The sequence below is a fragment of the Mirounga angustirostris genome, unplaced genomic scaffold (genome assembly GCF_029215605.1).
Source record: "Mirounga angustirostris isolate CCGP_5_RB_7025 unplaced genomic scaffold, mMirAng1.0.hap1 SCAF_13, whole genome shotgun sequence".
Classification (NCBI taxonomy): Eukaryota; Metazoa; Chordata; class Mammalia; order Carnivora; family Phocidae; genus Mirounga; species Mirounga angustirostris.
In genome coordinates this window covers 101,023,825-101,042,909 of record NW_026991721.1, presented here as the reverse complement: position 1 = coordinate 101,042,909, position 19,085 = coordinate 101,023,825, and the positions used below count along the sequence as shown (strand labels likewise).

Below are 19,085 nucleotides of genomic sequence, written 5' to 3'. Positions count from 1 at the left end.
TTTATTCTATTAATATGGTATATTAACATTAGTTCATTTTATAATATTAAACGATCTTTACATTCCTGGTTTGAATGCCATTTGATCAGAGTGTATAATCCTGGATTCAGGATCAATCTGACTTTGGAAGAAATGCAGAAATTAGTCAAGTGAAGTGGTCTCTACAAAATCTTGTTGGTTTTAATGATATTCTTAAAAAATTAGAAAGGTCAACTATGAGTATCTTTTATCATTAGGACCAGTAACCCAAAAGACTGAAAGCAGTTCTAGTGAGTATAATCTATGTTGCAACTATCAATGTAGAATGTGTTTTGAAACTATGCATTCTTCTAATGTTATACAAATATTTTATTAACCTGGATAAGGAGGAGTCAATTCAATTTGTGAAACCTTCTTATTCATTTTTTTTTTAAAGATTTTATTTATTTGAGAGAGAGAGAAAGGGAGGGAGAGAGTGAGCAGGGGGAGGGGCAGAGGCAGAGGGAAAGAATCTCAAGCAGACTCCATGCTGAGCGTGGAGCCGGATGCAGGCGGGGCTTGATCCCACAACCATGAGATCATGACCTGAGCCGAAATCAAGAGTTGGACACTCAACTGACTGAGCCACCCAGGTGCCCCTTCTTATTCATTTCTTAATGGTATCCTTTGAGACCATTAGTCATTTTATTTCATTACTACAATTATAGGCTCAAAGTCTTACAACCTTTCTGAAAGACAAAAACTCAGAAAATTCAAACTGTGCAATTTTAATATCTAGCTTTTGTTTTGAACAGTGAACATAATGGATTTATCCCCGCTTTCATCTTTTTCTTTCAAAATGAGTTTGAAAAGATCTTTCTCTTCTTTACAAGCTAGAAAGTATCCTTTGTACAACGAAGACTCAAATTGTATCTTATCGTCATGTCCTGGAACACTTCTCTGAAAGAATACGATGTCATTTCCTTCATCGTTGATACTATCGGGAGGACACATTTCCTAGAGAGAGAAAAAAAAGATGATTTAATTTTTTAAGGACATGAACAATTTGAATATGTGTGGTTTATTTTGAAGTATATTACTGCACAGAACTAAAGAAGTTTTTATTCTCAAGAGTCAAACAAACAAACCTTTTAATATAAGAATACTGATCTCCTCTCCCTCTTTTTTTTTTAAATTTTATTTTATTATGTTATGTTAGTCACCATACAGTACATCATTAGTTTTTGATGTAGTGTTCCATGATTCATTGTTTGCGTATAACACCCAGTGCTCCATGCAGTACGTGCCTCTTTAATACCCATCACCGGGCTAACGCATCCCCCCACCCCCTCACCTCTAAAACCCTGTGAATTGTGTAAGACTGATGAATCCTCTCCCTCTTAATTCCAAATCTATTCTCCCTGTTTACTCTGGCTTTTCCCACCGTTGAATGCACGTTCAGGTTTAGGCCTGTAGTTTCTCCCAATTTACCCATCGGATAGCTTCCTTTTCTCCTCTCCCCCAATTGGAGTCCATATCTGGTCAAGATGAAGTAGAGTTCCAGCAGAGACCACGTGTTTGTGCTAAGGTCAGTTCCTGTCTTCTTCAACCATTCACAGCTAAAGACATTGATGAGCTAGGCTAGGCAAAGGCTAGCTCTTGTTTCTGAGCCAAATGTGAGAGAGGCAGAAAGTGGCAGGCATCTCAGCTTCTTTCTTCCTTGAGCAGAGCCTGGGACTGAAACGTGCTGTAAATAGACCCACTGCTTGTCCTACGGCCATGTCCTGGGTTCCAGTGTAGCCCTGCTTATTGGCTTAGACAGCACTTTTCTCTGTCAAGCACTCTAGTCCCATAGTAGTTCTGAATTTCTATCCTGAAATTGGCTGGGCTCTGCTCTGAACCAAATGCTGATTCCTATATCCTTCAGCCCCAGCATAGGGTTTTCTCAAGGATAGCTAGACCACAGGAAACTGTTGGTCACCCAACTGACTGTACTGCCTGCACTTTTCCTATTATTGCATCATACCTACTTTTCAGGATGGACTAGAAAATGTAAAGACCACCTGAGGTTCTTTCCATGTTAATCCCAGAGCCAGCAGACTTTTTTTTTTTTTTTTTTGAGCTTAATTTTGACCCCCGGTAGCAAAGATTACCATGATCCTGTCTAAGGACTGATGGAGAGACCTCCAGACACAAAATAGCATTCTAGCATCCTCCCAAGATGCCTGAAAGAACCTGGGTGGGGGGTACCTCCAAACTTCTCAAACACTTGTGGAATTTATAGTCCTAACTCTTGACCTTTGTCCTTTATCAACAAGTGAAGAGTTCTGAAATGATGAGAGTATAAACTAGTTCACCCCAGCTCATCTGCAGCTGTCTACAATATACCAGAATTTAGGGAGACTCCAAGCCGGGGGAGCCAATTTGCGACTAAGCTAAAGTCTAATGTATAAGTGATAAGTCATCCTTAGCTAAAACTTCAAAAGCTCTAGAAATACTAGAGCGAGATAAACTTTTTACTTCAAACCTAGTGTGGAAAGTTATAGTTGAAAGTGGAGGTGTGGATAGGTAGAATAAGTGATCTCTAACTAGTTCAGTGTCCTATTTCAGAACAGAGGCAAGGAAATCTTGGGGCAGTAGCTCTCCTTGGCTTTAGTGTTAACTATTGACAGTCCTCATAGGGAAGATGCACAACAAGTGGATGTGGAAACAATCCCAGTGACCTTGGGAAACCCTCAACTTGGAAAGCCCTACCTGGCAAAACTTGAGTCTCCAAGGGCCTAAGGTATTTTTTACATCAGGAGGGGTTGAATCTGAACCCAGGGGAAGGTAAGCTTGACCTAACATCTGTTAGTTTGGTCCTCTCCCCAGTAAGTCTGAGAGAACTTAAAAATAACTACATAAATGGGGGCGCCTGGGTGGCTCAGTCGTTTAAGCGTCTGACTCTTGATCTCAGCTTGAGTCTTGATCTCAGGGTTGTGAGTTCAAGCCCCATATTAAAATTTATTTATTTAAAAAAATAAATAAGAAAATAACATATATCAATTGAAAGCTGAAGGATGTAGCCAAGACTTAGGCTAAGAAGCAGGGACAAAATAATTAAGGATTAAAATACCATAATTTACAAAGTAGAAGGATTACAGAAGGATATTTAACTTCATTCTGTATGGCAGGACTCATTCTAGAAATTCACATGCCATTCTTTAATATACATGATAATTCATGTCTGTACTCTATATTCTTACTTTATCTATAGGTTGATTATTCAGAAGACTCGGGTTCTGAAACAAGTCTTGTGCCCGTTCCTCCCTACAACAGGCTCAGAAAAACCATGATGTCATTGCAATAAGTTAGAGAGTCTGACAATTTTTAGTAACTATCCATATTAAGGCTTCTCTGCTTCTTGCTATTTTTGTTCTAGATAAAAGCTAGGACTGAGGATATTTGGGTTTTTAAATTTTGCACAAAAATATGACTAAAACAAGTCAGTCTTACCTTAAAGGAAATAGTTTTGTTCTTACAGGAGAGAGTAGACATTCTCCTACACTTCACAGAGATGGTTACTGCCAGACCTCTAGTGAGGCTATCTTTATACATATATATGATAAATACAGTATGGGGTGCGTTATCTGAAACAAACATTAATAAATGAGAACACTAGTTAGAAGTTTTGCAAATCAGTATTTATGGAAATTAGCCTAAGGATAATCCTTAATAGACCCATTATCATTACTCTGAGATTCAGCCTGTTAAATAGGTGCCCTCAGATTCTTTAAAACACACTCACAATATGTATTATAACACAAATGCTTCAACTTTTTGAGTGTTTTACAGATACTCTGAGTTCATTAAAAGATTGTTTTTAACTTCTAAATGCTAAATAGAACATTTAAAGTATCTGTTAAGGTAAAAATTTAGTTTTTTTTTTTCAAAAGTGCACTTCACTGTTTCAACTCTGCCTCAACTCTGATTTGGAATTCAAACCTTGGAAGGCACAGTAAACTGATTCACTTTATAAGGCACTCTAAATTTCTGGGGTAAGACAGACTTACTTGAAATGCTTGTGTATTTATTTTTAATTTTGAGTTTCGAAAATGCCATCAGCAATTTTAGCTATGAGCAGCAGGTATCAAGGATCCATTTGAGATCCTATATAGTTAATGCAATTACAGTGAAGGGATTGGTGACCCACATGTAGGCAATGTCTTTATTGCATCAGTTTTTCACCCCAGCTAAAAAAATGTGGGATACCCTGTCAAGTTTCTTGTGAGTGAAGTTGTTACTACTCTTAGGACTTTTCATCTGAGGATTAGGTCTATCACAGAAAAACAGAGATAGTTAAATGGAATGAGAAGAAGTAGCAGCTTGTCACTTTTATGTTACAAATATATATTAAAAAAATAATACCTGTACAGTCAGAATCAGGCATATCCTCAAACACGGGTTGATTTTCCTGGTTAACGAAGAGAACTTGGTCGTTCAAATTTCGTATGATTGAGATTTTAGGTTCAAGCTTGCCAAAGTAATCTGTTTCCAGGTTGTCTACAATGCACATTAAATTTCATTTAAAAATACATTTTTCCCTCTAAATTTACAAATAAGCATACTATATATTTCAGTTTTCAATAGCTACTAATCATAATCTTCTGGTACATAAGCAGCTAGGGCAACATTGCACGGTGTTTTTTAACCCACTTCCAAGAGCACAGCCAGTTCTTGTTATCACCCAGAACTACTTTTCCTCTACAGTATTATATTCAAATATCCTATTTTCCAACCACTGTCTCCCATCCTTTTACTTTCTTAAGCTTTTCCTCTACTTCAGAGCCTCCTGCCTCTTACATTTTCTCCGTCTAACCTCTTCCTGTCCTCCCTTTCTTCTCTATGCAGCCTGGACCTCACGGCTCATCATTTTATCCACCTTTTTGCCAGAATCTTAAATCCCGAATTTATTTATCTGCCTACTACAAAATCCCCAAACTTGGCTGCTGAGTCTTGCTGGTGAATAATTATACATATGTACAAGTTGGTGCCATCACAAATTCACCGATTGTCAATACTTCCTTTCTGTTACACTTCAGTATTCTTCCGTAGTCCAGAGCTGCAATTCCAAACCTTCTCCTGTCTCCTAGGGATCTCTACATTGTCACCTCTGCTTTCGCTTTCAGCAAATGATTTCCTGCCACTCCACTTAGAAATGTAACTGTGGCAGCCCCTGCTATTTCCTCTATGCCTCTTGTCCCAAGAGGAAATGTGGAAAAGTTGCCCCTTTTGGTGTCCAGAGCTAACCCCATCTGTGCTCTGTATGTATCTTCTACTGAAACCTGGATTTACCAATCATCCCCTCTCTTCTATCAACCAGCCGTTCTATTCCTGGATCTTATTCTAAAGAAACAATCAGGCAAATTTGTAAATATTTCACTACACAAATGCTTATAGGAGCATTGTTAATAATAGCAACAAACTGGAAACAACTCAAATGCCATCAATTGGGGATTGACCAAAAACATTTTGATAGGCCCTTACTATGGAAGATCACAGATTGAATATAACTGTAATTATTCATTGCCATGGAAAGATATGCATGTGAATTTAAACTAGAAAAAGAATCTTAGGTATAGTATAACATATACTGAAAGATGTGTAGGAATATTGCATCAAAATGATAGCAATGATTATTTCTGGGTTATTTTCATGCTTTTATTTTTCTTATTGTTCTTAGCTTAATTGCCTAAAATTATTTGCAATAAACATTATTTTTATAAGAAAAACATAAAGCTCTTTTCACTTTGAGATTTAAAATCTCTCTATCAACCATATTCCACTCTGTAGCTGGCCTTGTTTCTCTCTTCCTTTTAATAACCATGCTTCTGGCAAGAATTGTCTGTATCACTTCCTTACCATTCACTCTTCTACTAATTGCTGTCTGCATCTGCCTCCATTTCTTTTTCTTTTTTCTTTTTTTTTTAAGATTTTATTTATTTATTTGATAGAGAGTGAGAGAGAGCATGAGCTGGGGGAGAGGCAGATGGAAAAGGAGAGGGAGACTCCTGGCTGAGCAGGGAGTCCGACCCGGGGCTCCATCCCAGGACCCTGGGATCGAGCCCGACCCGGGGCTCGATCCCAGGACCCTGGGATCATGATCTGAGCCGAAGGCAGACACTTAACCCACGGAGCCACCCATTTCTCCCCTCTGCCTCCATTTCTCCATTAAACTGCTTTCACTGAGGTCACCAAATTCCCTGTTGCTAAATGTAATAGAGCTTTCCAGCCCTTGGTGTTCAAGGCTGCAAAATCCAACAGGCTACCTTTTACCTCCAGCTTGAAAGGCTCTCCTGGGATTCCATGACATTCTCTTGGTTTTTCTCCTTCCTCTTTGGTTACTCTGCTCTGTTCTTTATTAGCTTCTTTTTCTACTGCATCCTTTAAATGTAGGTATTTCCTCAGAGTTTAGTCACTGACTCTTACTTTCTCCCTTTACACATTTCCTCTGATTTGTCTTTTTATTCCTGTAGCTTCAGATGCCATTTCTATACATAAGCCTCCTACATCTATATAACCAGCCCAAATTTTCATCCCGAGCTCTGAACTATATGTCCAAGGGTCTACTGGACATTTCCACTACGATGTCCCACAGATAAGAACCAAAACTAAATTTATGTCTTCCTCTTTGCTCTGCATACCTCTTTACCCTGCTCTTCCTCTTGTGTTTCCTACAAATTGCCTAAGTGAAAAAATGTAGCCATTATCTCTTCTGTCTTTCTCTCCATCTCATTCTAAATCCAGCCCCAATCATGTCCTGTTGATTCTTCCAAATATGTCTAAAATCCCTCCACAGCTCTTCATTGGCACCCACTGTGCCTACCTTAATCCGTGTCACCGTCATTTCTTACAGGGACTGCAATAATAGCCTCTTAATTGGCATCCCCCCCTTCTGTCACACATCAGTTCTTTACACTGAAGTCAGAAGGAATTATAATTCAATTTTAATTAAGTTAAAATTCAGAGAGATGATCATTTATCTCTGAATTTTAATGAGGTGCATGGCTACACAGAATAAAGATCATATTTTCAGATTTCCTCGAAGTTGGTGTGGCCACATGACTAAATTCTAATGGATGGAATGAGTGCAGTTGATGTGTATGACTTCCAAGTGGAGCCTCTAAAAGAAATGGGGCTGTCTTCCTCTTACTTTGAACCCTTTCTTGCTAGCTGGGATATGGACCCAGGAAGTGTGGTAATGCTTTTCAAGTATGTGAATGAGTTCAACAGCTTAGGGATGCTGGAATAACAAGAGAGAAGAAACTTGAGATCCCAACATCATCAGGCAGTATCTAGCCATGCTAATGCTGAACTACCTACTTGGTCTTGTGTTTGACAGAAACATTTTCTATCTTATTCAGTTACTATATTTTTGGATCACTTTGTTACAGCAAACTACTCTGTATTCCAGATCATATAAATTGTGCTTAATGAGTCCCCATTATCCCAAAGATAAGATCCAAATTCCCTATCTTGGAATAAGAGAACCTTCTTTATCTGCGCCCTATTTATCATTCTTCTCACACCATTCTCCTACTCCCATTCTGAGTTACTTTTAATTCCCCATAGGTGCCATGCTTTCTTTCATATCTTGGCCTTTGCATGTGGTCTTCTCCCTGCCTAGAATACTTTCTCTTGGCTAACTCCTATTCACTCTTCAAATCTGTCCCTCCTTCAAAGTGCCCTCCCAGAATCTACTGGACTGAATTAGGGGCCCCTTCCATGTGCTCCCATAGCATCCTGTGCCTTTGTTAACACTTGACATACCATAGTCCATTTGCCTTCCTGATGTGCCTGCTTCTTCCTGTAAGAGCCATGTTTTGTTCGCCATTGTATCCTACTGTTTAACATAGCACCTGGGATACAGATGCCAATATGTATTGAATTAAATAAATGGAGAGTAGGACAGTCTTTAAGAAGCATGAGGAGTTATATGTCATTTATATCTCAATAAAGCTGGGGGGATAAAAGAAACATGAAAAAATAGTATTTTTTCAAAAAAGTTGCTATCTTCTATTTCTAGTCCAGTAAGGATCACCTTAAGAATGGGAAAAGTGATATTTTTAAGGAAAAGTATGAGAAACTAATGGCCTTTCATAATCTGGGGGCCTGTTAGAGGATCACAGGCCAGACTTGGGTATGATCCTACCTGAATGCCAGGCCAAGGACTGGGTGCATCCACATCTTAATAAGACTCAATGACTCAGCCTCATAGTTCTGCTTGCTCTCCCCTTCCCCATCTCCTCTATTTCCAGAATTCCCTATACCCTGGGAGCCTCCCAGGCTTCTTCCCAAAGCATTTCTGAGAGAGGGGGTTGAAGAAGGAGGAATCTCTTGATTTTGGACAGTTCTCATGCTTCACTCCCCTTTTCCTCCAGAGAATCCATAACTTCCTGCTAATCTCAGGATCTGTATAACAGATAATCTACTTTGTAGATTCTAAGAGCTGGAGAATTTCCTAAGGTGTAGAGAGAAGCATATTTTGCTAGAGGTTCTTCTCTGTATCTCTTAGGGTCACCTTTATTCCAAGGCTGTGCTATCGAGTCCACATTCCTTTGTGGGAAGATTCACTTCTCAAATATACTGGTACTAGCTTCTCTCAGCTAAGAGTGGTGATATGGACGTGTCTGAGAGATGCTTACTAAAGTAGTTACTTATTTTACAAAGAAAGAGAAATAAATTTATACTTTACCATCATTTTCAGCTAAAGGGGAAAAAAGAGAAACAAAATATGTTGAATTCTATATTTCAATTCAGAATATCTTTTACCCTACCATTTCATTACTCTCCTGTCACTCCCCAATATTTAACCACTATCTTACCAGTGATAGCTTTTGTGGGCCTCCATCAGAAATATTATATAATCATCCCAAAGGTCCCATAAAATGAAGCTCATTAGACTTAGTGTGTTCACAGGTAAATGAGATAAAAAACCTATATCCCAGGTTTATAAATTTGAATTTTCAGTTAAAAGGAAATTTTATAAAATGATAGATTTACTCTTAAGTTTATTGTTTAAATGGAAAGTCACCTAGGGACTTTCTTTTCTTTTTTAGATTATTTATTTATTTATTTGACACAGAGAGAGAACACAAGCAGGGGGAGTGGGAGAGGGAGAGGCAGGCAGGGAGCCTGATGCGGGGCTCGATCCCAGGGCCCTGGGACCATGATCCGAGCCGAAGGCAGATGCCTAATGACTGAGCCACCCAGGCGCCCCACCTAGGGACTTTCTATGAAGCTGTCAAATGAAGCCAGCCTTTCAAGTGAAGCCAAACTGCCCATCGAAGATTAATCATTAGAATCTGTTTTTATTTGTCAAATATTTTTACATGAAATGGTATAACTCACTCACAGAACTCTAGATGTAAGGTATTTCTTATGTGATTTACCAGTTTGTTTTGGGAAATTATATTCCCTGAATTACCCAATTTTGTGGGATTTTCATGATGTGCACCTGAAGCCACCTTATGAGTTGGCTACTGTTAACTAAAGAGCCAGGACATGTGGTGGGACGAGGTGCTAGGATACTGGACATATTATGGTTAATTTCTATTCTCCCCAGAGAATAGTGTCATTAGTATTACAGTGGAATTTGGTGACAAAAAAGAGGCACTTAATAGTTCACTTCACAACATCTTTTCTAGCTGCATACATTTATCTGAACCCTTATTTGGTCTATTGCTTTAGGCTTACCTTTAAAGTAAAGCATATTGTCAATAAATTTCATTTCCACAAAGTTGATGCAATTGTCTTTTCCTGGGTTAGCAGCCATCTTTATTCCTAATGAAAGCAAATCATCATCTGTGAAAAGGTAGTGGTTGTTCCATTTACACAAAAAGAATCTTTTACTACTTACTGCCTTGTACTACTCCAAATTCAGAAGTCAGTGTATCACCCAATATGCCGATGAACACTTTAGACATTTAATAAATGCTTGGGTCTTCAGCTTATGAATACACATGTTCAGATGTTCTCTTACAAACCATCAGATATTTGGAATCTAGAAAGCATCTTCTCATAAAACAGAGTTATAAAGGGTGGATAAGTCATCCACTAATGAACTGAAATATTGTCTTAGTATCTTGGGGGAAATGTATTATCAATATAAATATAGAATGCCTGTCATTTAACTATGAATAGGCTCTATCTCTGTCTTTCAACCAATGGGTTCATGTGCATGGGAGATTGAAGGTTTGTAAGTTCATTGTCAAAGTGCTAGAAGTGAGACAATGATAAAAATGGTGTTTCCACTTGGCAGTGAGGGCCGGGTGGTGAGGGTAGTGGTGGGGGGAGGCTGAAGGGTTTGGCATCTGGAGGCCCTCTCTCCCTATGCAGCAGTAGCTTTAGATCTGGAGTTTGGGTTATAGTATGCTTTTTACACAAGTAATACATAAATATACAGTGTTTCTGTAAAAAACAACAACAAATAATAATATAGGATTTGAAAATGTTAAAACTTATTTTTGTTCTTCTCCTCTGCCCCACCCTACTCCATCCCACTCCAATATAGCATGTATCCTTCCAGATCTTTGTCTATGAAGCAGGGATTCTCTATCTGGGAAGTTTGTGATGGGAAAAAAAATACATATTTATTTTCACGAACTTCTAACTGAAATTTAGCAGTTCCTTCCATTATGGTGTAGGAAACAAACGTATTATTAGCAGTACCTGTAATGTCACTAATAAAAATACAGATTTCCTATTGTGTTATCTTGAGATCTTGAAATAGGGTTTATTTATTTTTTTAAAAGATTTTATTTATTTATTTATTTGACAGAGAAACACAGCAAGAGAGGGAATACAAGCAGGGGGAGTGGGAGAGGGAGGAGCAGGCTTCCCGCCGAGCAGGGAGCCCGATGAGGGGCTCGATGCCGGGACCCTGGGATCATGACCTGAGCCAAAGGCAGATGCTTAATGACTGAGCCACCCAGGTGCCCCAAGATCTTGAAATAGGGTTTAAATTCCTTACTACTTTGAAATATACAGAAGTTACTGGTCATACCCGTAGATTTTGTGATTTATGTGTTAATAAAGAAGCACGTGTATACTACATCAAAATTTGTTAATTTTTTTGATAACCCCATTTTGATATAATAGATTTAATGGTATACATGTAAAAACATTATTTTGAGAAGGGGTCCATAAACTTCACTAGATTGTCCATTAGGATCCATGACACAGAAATGATTAAGAGGCTCTACTCCAGAGTTCAGCGGTACCTTGGGTTCCTGAGGGTAGTTATGGTTGGGGCTCTAAGGCAGGTGCTTGGGTCACACTTGTCATTAGTATATATAGGGGTATTTAAGTCCAAGCTCCTAGGTAGAGAACTGACTCAAATATTTTTCTGGCATAGTCTGCTGAGGCCAGATATATATGGTAGAGGAAGCAGGAAATTAAAACTCAGTTAAAAAACTTAATCCAAATTAAGTTAACCCAAGACACTTGTCAGTTGGTGGCTATTTAACAGTTTAATCTAGATTCAGTTCCTTATACACATACAAATGTGAATAGTTATCAAATTTATACAGATATATAATATACAAGCATATGAAATAATAGCTAGGGTGGTCTTCTCTACAAACTTTAATATTATGTAATGCACTCATATTTTTGGAAAATAATTTACCTGAGAAGTACTAAGTAGTATGTGCAGGAATTGAATGAAATTACTTATGTTTACTACAGTGAGTAGTCAATGAGTGAATGGATTCAGAGGTCACTGTTACCTTAAAAATAATAATATTACACAACATTTGAAATCATTCATCAGTTAATTATTGAGTATGTACTTTGTGTCAGTAATGGAGCTAGAAAGCTGACAAAACATAATACCTACCCTCCAATTACTCAGAGTCTGGTGAAAGACAAATACATAAACAATTACAGAATGGTATAATGAATGCTGTAAGGGCTGGATTTACGAGATCCTCTGTCTGCCTGGCAGTGCTGAGGAAGACCTCTTAGAGGAACTGATAATTGTGCTGGCTTGTAAGAGAGACAGGCATTTTCAAAGCCAGGAGAAGAGCTTTCCACAAAGAGGGAAAATGTGAGCAAAAGCCAAGAAGCAGGGAATTCTGAGAGAACATGGCTTGTTTGGAGCCTATTACTGTAGTTAATGCAAATGCAGCCCCATTTTACAGGAAGAAAGCATTTCTGAAGATCTCACAAAGTTCAAGATTAACTTTTCCTTGGGAATAAATAGAAAAGTATGTAAAGAGATATCCTTGGAGTACACAAATCTACAACAACCAAAGTGTATTCTTGCTTTCTTTCTTTGTTTCAACTTTCTCAGCATTATAAATAATGCTTTGCATAGTGCTTTCTCCACACATTCTGTCATGGTGGTACTTTGGCCCTTTTACCCTTGTTTTCTTGCATCTGACTGTTTTTCCAACTTATTTATTTGGAGGTGCTTCTCAGCACAAGCAGTAACAATATCCCTCAGCACTTTGATAGCATTGCTGTCAGATATAAAAACATTTAAAATTATGAGAGTAGTGAACATTTAAAAAATAGCATCACAATAACCTGTACATCTCAAGAACTTCTGAGGTATTTAAAGGATAGCCTAGCTTACATAATATCAACGTGGAAATAGCTAATTTTGTCAGGTATAAGAGAAACTTAAATGTGTCAAGAGTGTTAACGGTTCACAACTCACTTAGCCTACCAGCTTTGAAATTATGTCATTCTAGATAAGCTAACTTGGAGGACTTCACATATTTTCATTTTGCCTATAAAGTGAGAGTATTATTTATATTACATGGGTTGATTATGCCTAGTTCAATTCACATAAAATGCAATTTGCAATGTAGTTCAATTTGACAAAAGCTCCCAAAGGAGAGTCAGATTATAAAGGCCTTGCTTAAGTAGGCTAAAGAGTTTGAACTGTTTTTCTGAAAAAATACTGACTTTCTTTAAGTAGGAGGAAGACATGGTCAAATTTATGTTTTAAAAAGCTCGCCCTGGCAGCAGTGTAGAGAATGGATTCTATGGGCAAGACTGGACAGAGGCCAGAAAACAACCTCAGAAGCAGTTTTAACAGTTAAGGTAACAGTTGATGAAGATGTAAACTAAGGTGGTGGCTATGGGGATGAAAGGAGACTTAACAGCAGGAGTTTTTAGCTGATTGGTTGTAGATCAAATGGAAGAAGGAGGAACTGCAGGTGAGTTCAAAGTTGCTGGCTTGGGCAATTTGTTGAGTGGTTACCTCATTATAACTAAGAAAAAGGAGAATGACAGGCTTGAGTGGAAAATGCATTCAATTTTGCAAGTCTCAGAGAGAAGTGTCACAGAAGGCAAGATCGAAGCTGCAGAGCCCACAAGCTCAAACTTGTTCATTGAATTTGGCAGTTAGGAAGTTAGGGAATAGAAGAGTTTGGGGAATGTGGAGGGAGTAGAGGCACGCTGACAAAAATCTAGGGCAGCATGGGGTGGGGCAGGATGGGGGGGCAGGTAAGACAGCAAATACAAACTATTCTTTTAGGGAGTTCGGCCATAAAGTGTAGAGAGAGGGTGGTAGTTAGGTTGGGGGGTGGTATGTAACTTGCAAATTTCAGTTTCTGGCTCCAGACCCACAGTCCACCTGCAGGATATACTAATGAATTACTTTCCAAAACATGCCCAAGTAACTTGTCCCAAACGGAAACCTAGGAGTCCTCGATTCCTTTATCTAAACTGTCTCATAAATACTGTAGATTATAACTCAGAAATGTCTCTAGAATTTGGTATCTTCTCTCCGTCTCCACCAGTACTGTTTTTTAAAATTAATTATTTAATTAATTTTACTGACTAATCCAGTTCTTTTTTAAAAATTTAAATTCAATTAATTAACATATAGTGTATTATTAGTTTCAGAAGTAGAGTTTAGTGATTCATCAGTTGCATATAACACCCAGTTCTCATTACATCACGTGCCCTCTTTAATGTCCATCACCCAGTTATCCCATCCCCCCACCCAGCAACCCTTAGTTTGTTTCCTAGAGTTAAGTCTCTTAAGGATCGTCTCCCTCTCTGATTTTGTCTTATTTTATTTTTCCTTCCTTCCCCTGTGATCCTGTTTTGTTTCTTAAATTCTACATATGAATAAAATCATATGATAATTGTCTTTCTCTGATTGACTTATTTCACTTAGCATAATACCCTCTAGTTCCATCCATGTCATTGCAAATGGTAAGATTTCATTTTTTTTTTTATGGCTGAGTAATATTCCACTGTATATATACCACATCTTCTTTCTCCATTCATCTGTCAGTGGACATCTTGGCTCTTTCCACAGTTTGGCTATTGTGGACATGGCTGCTATAAACACTGGGGTGCACGTACCCCTTTGGATCACTACATTTGTATCTTTGGGGTAAATACCCAGTAGTGCAATTGCTGGGTCATAGGGTAGCTCTATTTTTAACTTGAGGAACCTCCCCATACTGTTCTCCAGAATGACTGTACCAGTTTGCATTCCCACCAGCAGTGTAAGAGGGTTCCCCTTTTTCTGCATCCTCGCCAACATCTGTTGTTTCCTGACTTGTTAATTTTAGCCATACTGACTACCCACCAGCACTGTTTTAAATTCAGCCCTCATCACTTCCGGTATCTTCTATTTTAATACCCTTGACTTGGTTTTCTTGCTTCCAGACTCTCCCGGGCTACATATTGTTGCCAGTGTCATTTCTCCTGTCAGGCCGTAACTTCCCTGCTTTTGTTGCCTGCCAAGCCCTTCATTCTTCATCTTTTAAGTCCTCATTCAACATTTTCTCTAGGGAAGCCTCCGTGACTCCTCTGTTCCTACCTAATCATTCTCTCCTCAGTGGCCCCCTCTACCTGCCCCTATTTATGCTTCTCAAATAGCTCTTACTATGCTGAATAAGATTATTTTGATTACAAATAGGTCTGCCCAGCTTCCATCTGAGTTTCTTTACGATGAATTGTCGTTTTTTTCTTAAATCTTCAACACCTGGAAAGAAGCTTATATACAGCAGGAGTTCAATAAATGTTAAATGAATAAACGTTTGTGATAATAAACTGTGTTGCCATGACAACAGTGTATAAAGGGACTGGTAGAAAATTTTCTGTCTTAAAACCTTCACTCCATCTGAAAGCCAATGAGAAGGAGAAGGAAAATGAGGAAAATCCGAAACACATTTCATTTATTTTTTAAGATTTTATTTATTTATTTATTTATTTATTTATTTATTTATTTATTTATTTGAGAGAGAGAGATTGGGAGAGAGAGAGCGTGGGGAGAGGAACAGAGGGGGAGGGAGAGGGAAGGGAGAGAATCCCAAGCAGACCCCATGCTGAGCGTGGAACCCTATAGGGGGGCTGGATCTCACAACCCTGAGATCATGACCTGAGCCAAAAGGAAGAGTCAGATGCTTAACCCATGGAGCCACCCAGGTGCCCCTGAAACATATTTTATTTAATTTATTTTTTAAAGATTTTATTTGTTTATTTGACAGAGAGAGATAGCGAGAGCAGGAACACAAGTGGGGGGAGTGGGAGAGGAAGAAGCAGGCTCCCCGCTGAGCAGGGAGCCTGATGTGGGGCTCGATCCCAGGACCCTGGGATCATAACCTGAGCTGAAGGCAGATGCTTAACGACTGAGCCACGCAGGCAGGCCTGAAACATATTTTAAAAAATAGAGTTTCTCCAATATTCTCCCTCTTTCATTTTTTTCTCTAGTGGTTTCTTTTTTATTTCATGTGAGTGTTTATTTTCTTACCACTCTTTTTGTTAGATATCAGTACATCTACGATTGTAAGTGTTGTGCCCCTTTTCACTCCTCCCCTCAATTTTCCTCTTTTGCTTTATCATCCGTGTTCCTTTGCTTTCTTAACTCTAGTCTATGAAAATTATAGTTCCCATTAGATAGGATGCTTTGACTATTTCATCTAAAATTCTCAGATTATTGAGTTTTTCTTCTTTTAAAGTTACAAACCGCCTCAGAACCATCCTCCTGGGAATATGCAGTGGCAATTGGTTCTTTGAAACAAAAACAGTTTTAGTTATACAAGACTTGGAAACTAGCCAAAGGCTAGTGAATGGTAGAAAATCATGATGGAAATTAGGTCACAAGCTTTGCAATCTTCCTGGGGCAAGTCACTTAATATTGAGGGTCTCAGTTTCCTCATTTGAACAAAGAGGAAGTTAAATGGTTAACTTTTCAGGTCTTAACCAGCTCCAGCATTCTGTAATTCTAGATTCTAGGTAAGGCTGCAAAGAGAGAACCATTTATAATGTGGCAAATATCCTCATAACCACTTTCTTGTAATTCTAACACATGTATTGATTGAATATTTACTGTATAGCCAGCATTGTTAAGCCATAGGAGTTTAAAAACATACAATTAGATTGAAAGTAAAAGTGTCTTGAATTTGAAAAGCAATCATGTTTATCCTTGCTGTGGAATTACAATTCTGTGGCGTAGGCATGGGATGAAATGAGGAAGCATATTACCTAATTCCCTAAAATCATGTATGTAGTCATCTTTTTTTTTTTTTAAGGTTTTATTTATTTATTTTGAGAGAGAGAGAGTGAGCACGAGCGGAGTGAGGGGTAGAGGGAGAAGCAGACTCCCTGCTGAGTAGGGAGCCCAATGCCAGGCTTGATCGCAGGACTCCGGCATCGAGACGGGAGCCAAAGGCAGACGCTTAACCGACTGAACTGCCCAGGCACTCCCACAGTTATCTTAATAGCAGCAAGATCAAAACCTAACTATTCAGTTCTAGAAATCCTTTTGTTCTTGAAAATGTTGCCATTTAAAAAAAGGAAAGGAAGAAAGAAAATGTTGCCATTTTATGAATATATACATGTGGGTATGGCAGAGGTGGGATGGAAGAAGACCTAGGCAAATTTAGGTAGTTAATGGTAAAAGGTGTATATGTAATCAACGGCTAAATACAGACTCAAAGGAAACAGCCAAAATGGAACAGATGTAGTTGGAATGGCCTTGTGTGAAAATGAGAACTGAATTTTTTTTAAAGATTTTATTTATTTGACAGAGACAGAGAGCACAAGCAGGGAGAGCAGCAGGCAGAGGAGAGGGAGAAGCAGGCTCCCCGAGGAGCAGGGAGCCCGACACGGGGCTCATGACCTGAGCCGAAGGCAGTCACTTAACCAACCGATCCACCCAGGTGCCCCAGGAGAATTGAATTTAACTTTAAGGAATGCTTAAGATTTGAATGGAGGAAAGGGAGATGGAAGAACATTTATGTGACCATTAAAACAATGTTGTGGTGGAGGGTGGACTGAATGGAGCCATTTTTTGGACTGTAGTGGCACAATCCTGTTGTCCTGCAGTGAACTCAAGGTAGGGTGGGGTTAGAGAGGGCTTTAGAAGTCACTAGAAGAATGTGAATTTATCTATCTATTTATGTATCTACCTACTTAAAGTTTATTTACTTTTCTTAGAAATCTCTACACCCAATGTGGGGCTCAAACTCAAGATCCCCAGATCAAGGGTTGCATGCTCTTCTGACTGAGCCAGCCAGGCACCCCCGAAGAATGTGAATTTAAACTCACAGGCCATAGGAATGCAGATTACTGAGCAAGTGCATTATGAAAAAAATAGGGATAGGCTATGACACTACTAAGAATTCATGTAGGAATTCACATAAGAATTCATAATATTCATGTAGGGATATTATGAACAAGTCAGGTTAAAAAAGATGTTGTGGAGGAAGATTTAATAGAACTCGAAATAGCTGATGTAGGCAAAAAGAAAAGAGGAGTTTAAGGGGGGGTCCTAACTTTTGTTATTCATACTTCAAAATAGAGATGTTTATTCAGTCCTTTCCTTCTTTTATGAAATAAAATTCTCCTGGGGAATGCTATAATTTTGTACAACTGTAGCCCGGCTAAGGGTGTTGATGCAGATTCCATCAAGATTATCAATCTTTGGTAAAATTTTTTGTTTGCTTTTAGAATCATGGATTCAGAGTGGAGATTCCCTTTGAAGAGGAGCTTACTTATTTTATCGTTTTATTTTATTTTATTTTACCTTATGGTTTTATTTATTTATTTGAGAGAGAAAGGACGAGCAAGGAGAAGGGGCAGAGGGAGATGGAAAAGCAGACTCCCAGTTGAGTAGGGAGCCCCCCTCCTGAGCAGGGAACCCGATGTGGGACTGGATCCCAGAACCCCGAGATCATGACCTGAGCCAAAGGCAGACGCTTAACTGACTGAGCCACCCAGGTGCCCCTACTTTATTGTTTTAAAGCAGCGATTCTCAAGGGGTTCATGAGGTCAAAGCTATTTTCATAATAATTCCAAGATATAATTTGTCTTTTTCATTCTCATTCTTTCACGAGTATAGAGTACAGCTTACCAGAGGCTACATTCTGTGTGATATCACATAGATTGAATGCAGAAGCAGATAGAAATGCAGCTGTCTCTATTAAGCCAGATATTAAAGAGATTTGTAAAAATGAAAAACAATGTCACTCTTCAGAGTAGATTTTTAAAAATGTATAGTTATCTATAATTAAAAATGCTATTTATGCTAACCCATGATGTGCTTACTGTTATTTTAAAATAAAGGTCGCTATTTTAAAAATGTCTCAGTTTTAATTTCTAATACAGTAAATGACAGCAATACAGTAAATAACCTAGAGAAACAAAACTTTTTCAGAGTCTTTAGTAATTTTTAGGAATGGAGAGAGGTCACAAGGCCAAACAGTTTGAGAACATTTGCTCAAAAGTGATACACTCCAATGTTGGTTAAAAGAGAAAAAGTTTCCACTCAGACTTTGCTATGTTCCATACACTGTAACTATCTGCCCATCATAGTGGTGTCAGAAGACTGAAATTGCTCTCAAACGCTTTTCTAGCTTACTTACTTCCAAATAAACAAGAATGATATTTCTTACCTGTGCTTGATAGTTTCCTATGAGAGAAAGGGATCTGGAAAGTTTGAGGTCCCTTTCTTTTCCTGAGGCTGTGTAAATGGGAAAAGGTGGCAGTCCCTTCAGCAGCCGAAGCCCGCAGCTAGGAATGCAGAAAGCATCCGAAAACAGAGCGAGCTGGTCGTCAGTTCTAATAGCCATCTGGGGGAGGAGACCAAGCCTCTGGGGGTGGAGACCAGGCGA

The 19,085-nt window shown here is 38.7% G+C and overlaps 2 protein-coding genes across 5 annotated transcripts in view; one reads left to right on the top strand and one right to left on the bottom strand.

The window, feature by feature from the left end:
• LOC123857806 (carotenoid-cleaving dioxygenase, mitochondrial) overlaps positions 1–19,085 on the top strand; it is a 102,224-nt gene that overhangs the window by 31,422 nt on the left and 51,717 nt on the right. The gene's annotated exons all lie outside the window — the stretch shown is intronic.
• IL18 (interleukin 18) lies at positions 640–19,040 on the bottom strand. 3 transcript variants are annotated; one of them, XM_045895042.3, is made up of 6 exons: positions 18,867–19,040; positions 9,694–9,780; positions 8,693–8,704; positions 4,366–4,500; positions 3,454–3,587; positions 640–975 (listed from the first exon to the last, which is right to left on the bottom strand). In XM_045895042.3, the coding sequence occupies exons 2-6, from the start codon at positions 9,770–9,772 to the stop codon at positions 754–756; spliced, it is 582 nt and encodes a 193-aa protein (XP_045750998.1). In that variant the 5' UTR covers positions 9,773–9,780; positions 18,867–19,040; the 3' UTR covers positions 640–753. The 3 variants fall into 3 exon arrangements, with proteins under 3 accessions (XP_045750998.1, XP_064433510.1, XP_064433511.1); XM_064577440.1 differs by lacking the exon at positions 8,693–8,704; XM_064577441.1 differs by lacking the exons at positions 8,693–8,704; positions 9,694–9,780; positions 18,867–19,040 and adding an exon at positions 7,768–7,846.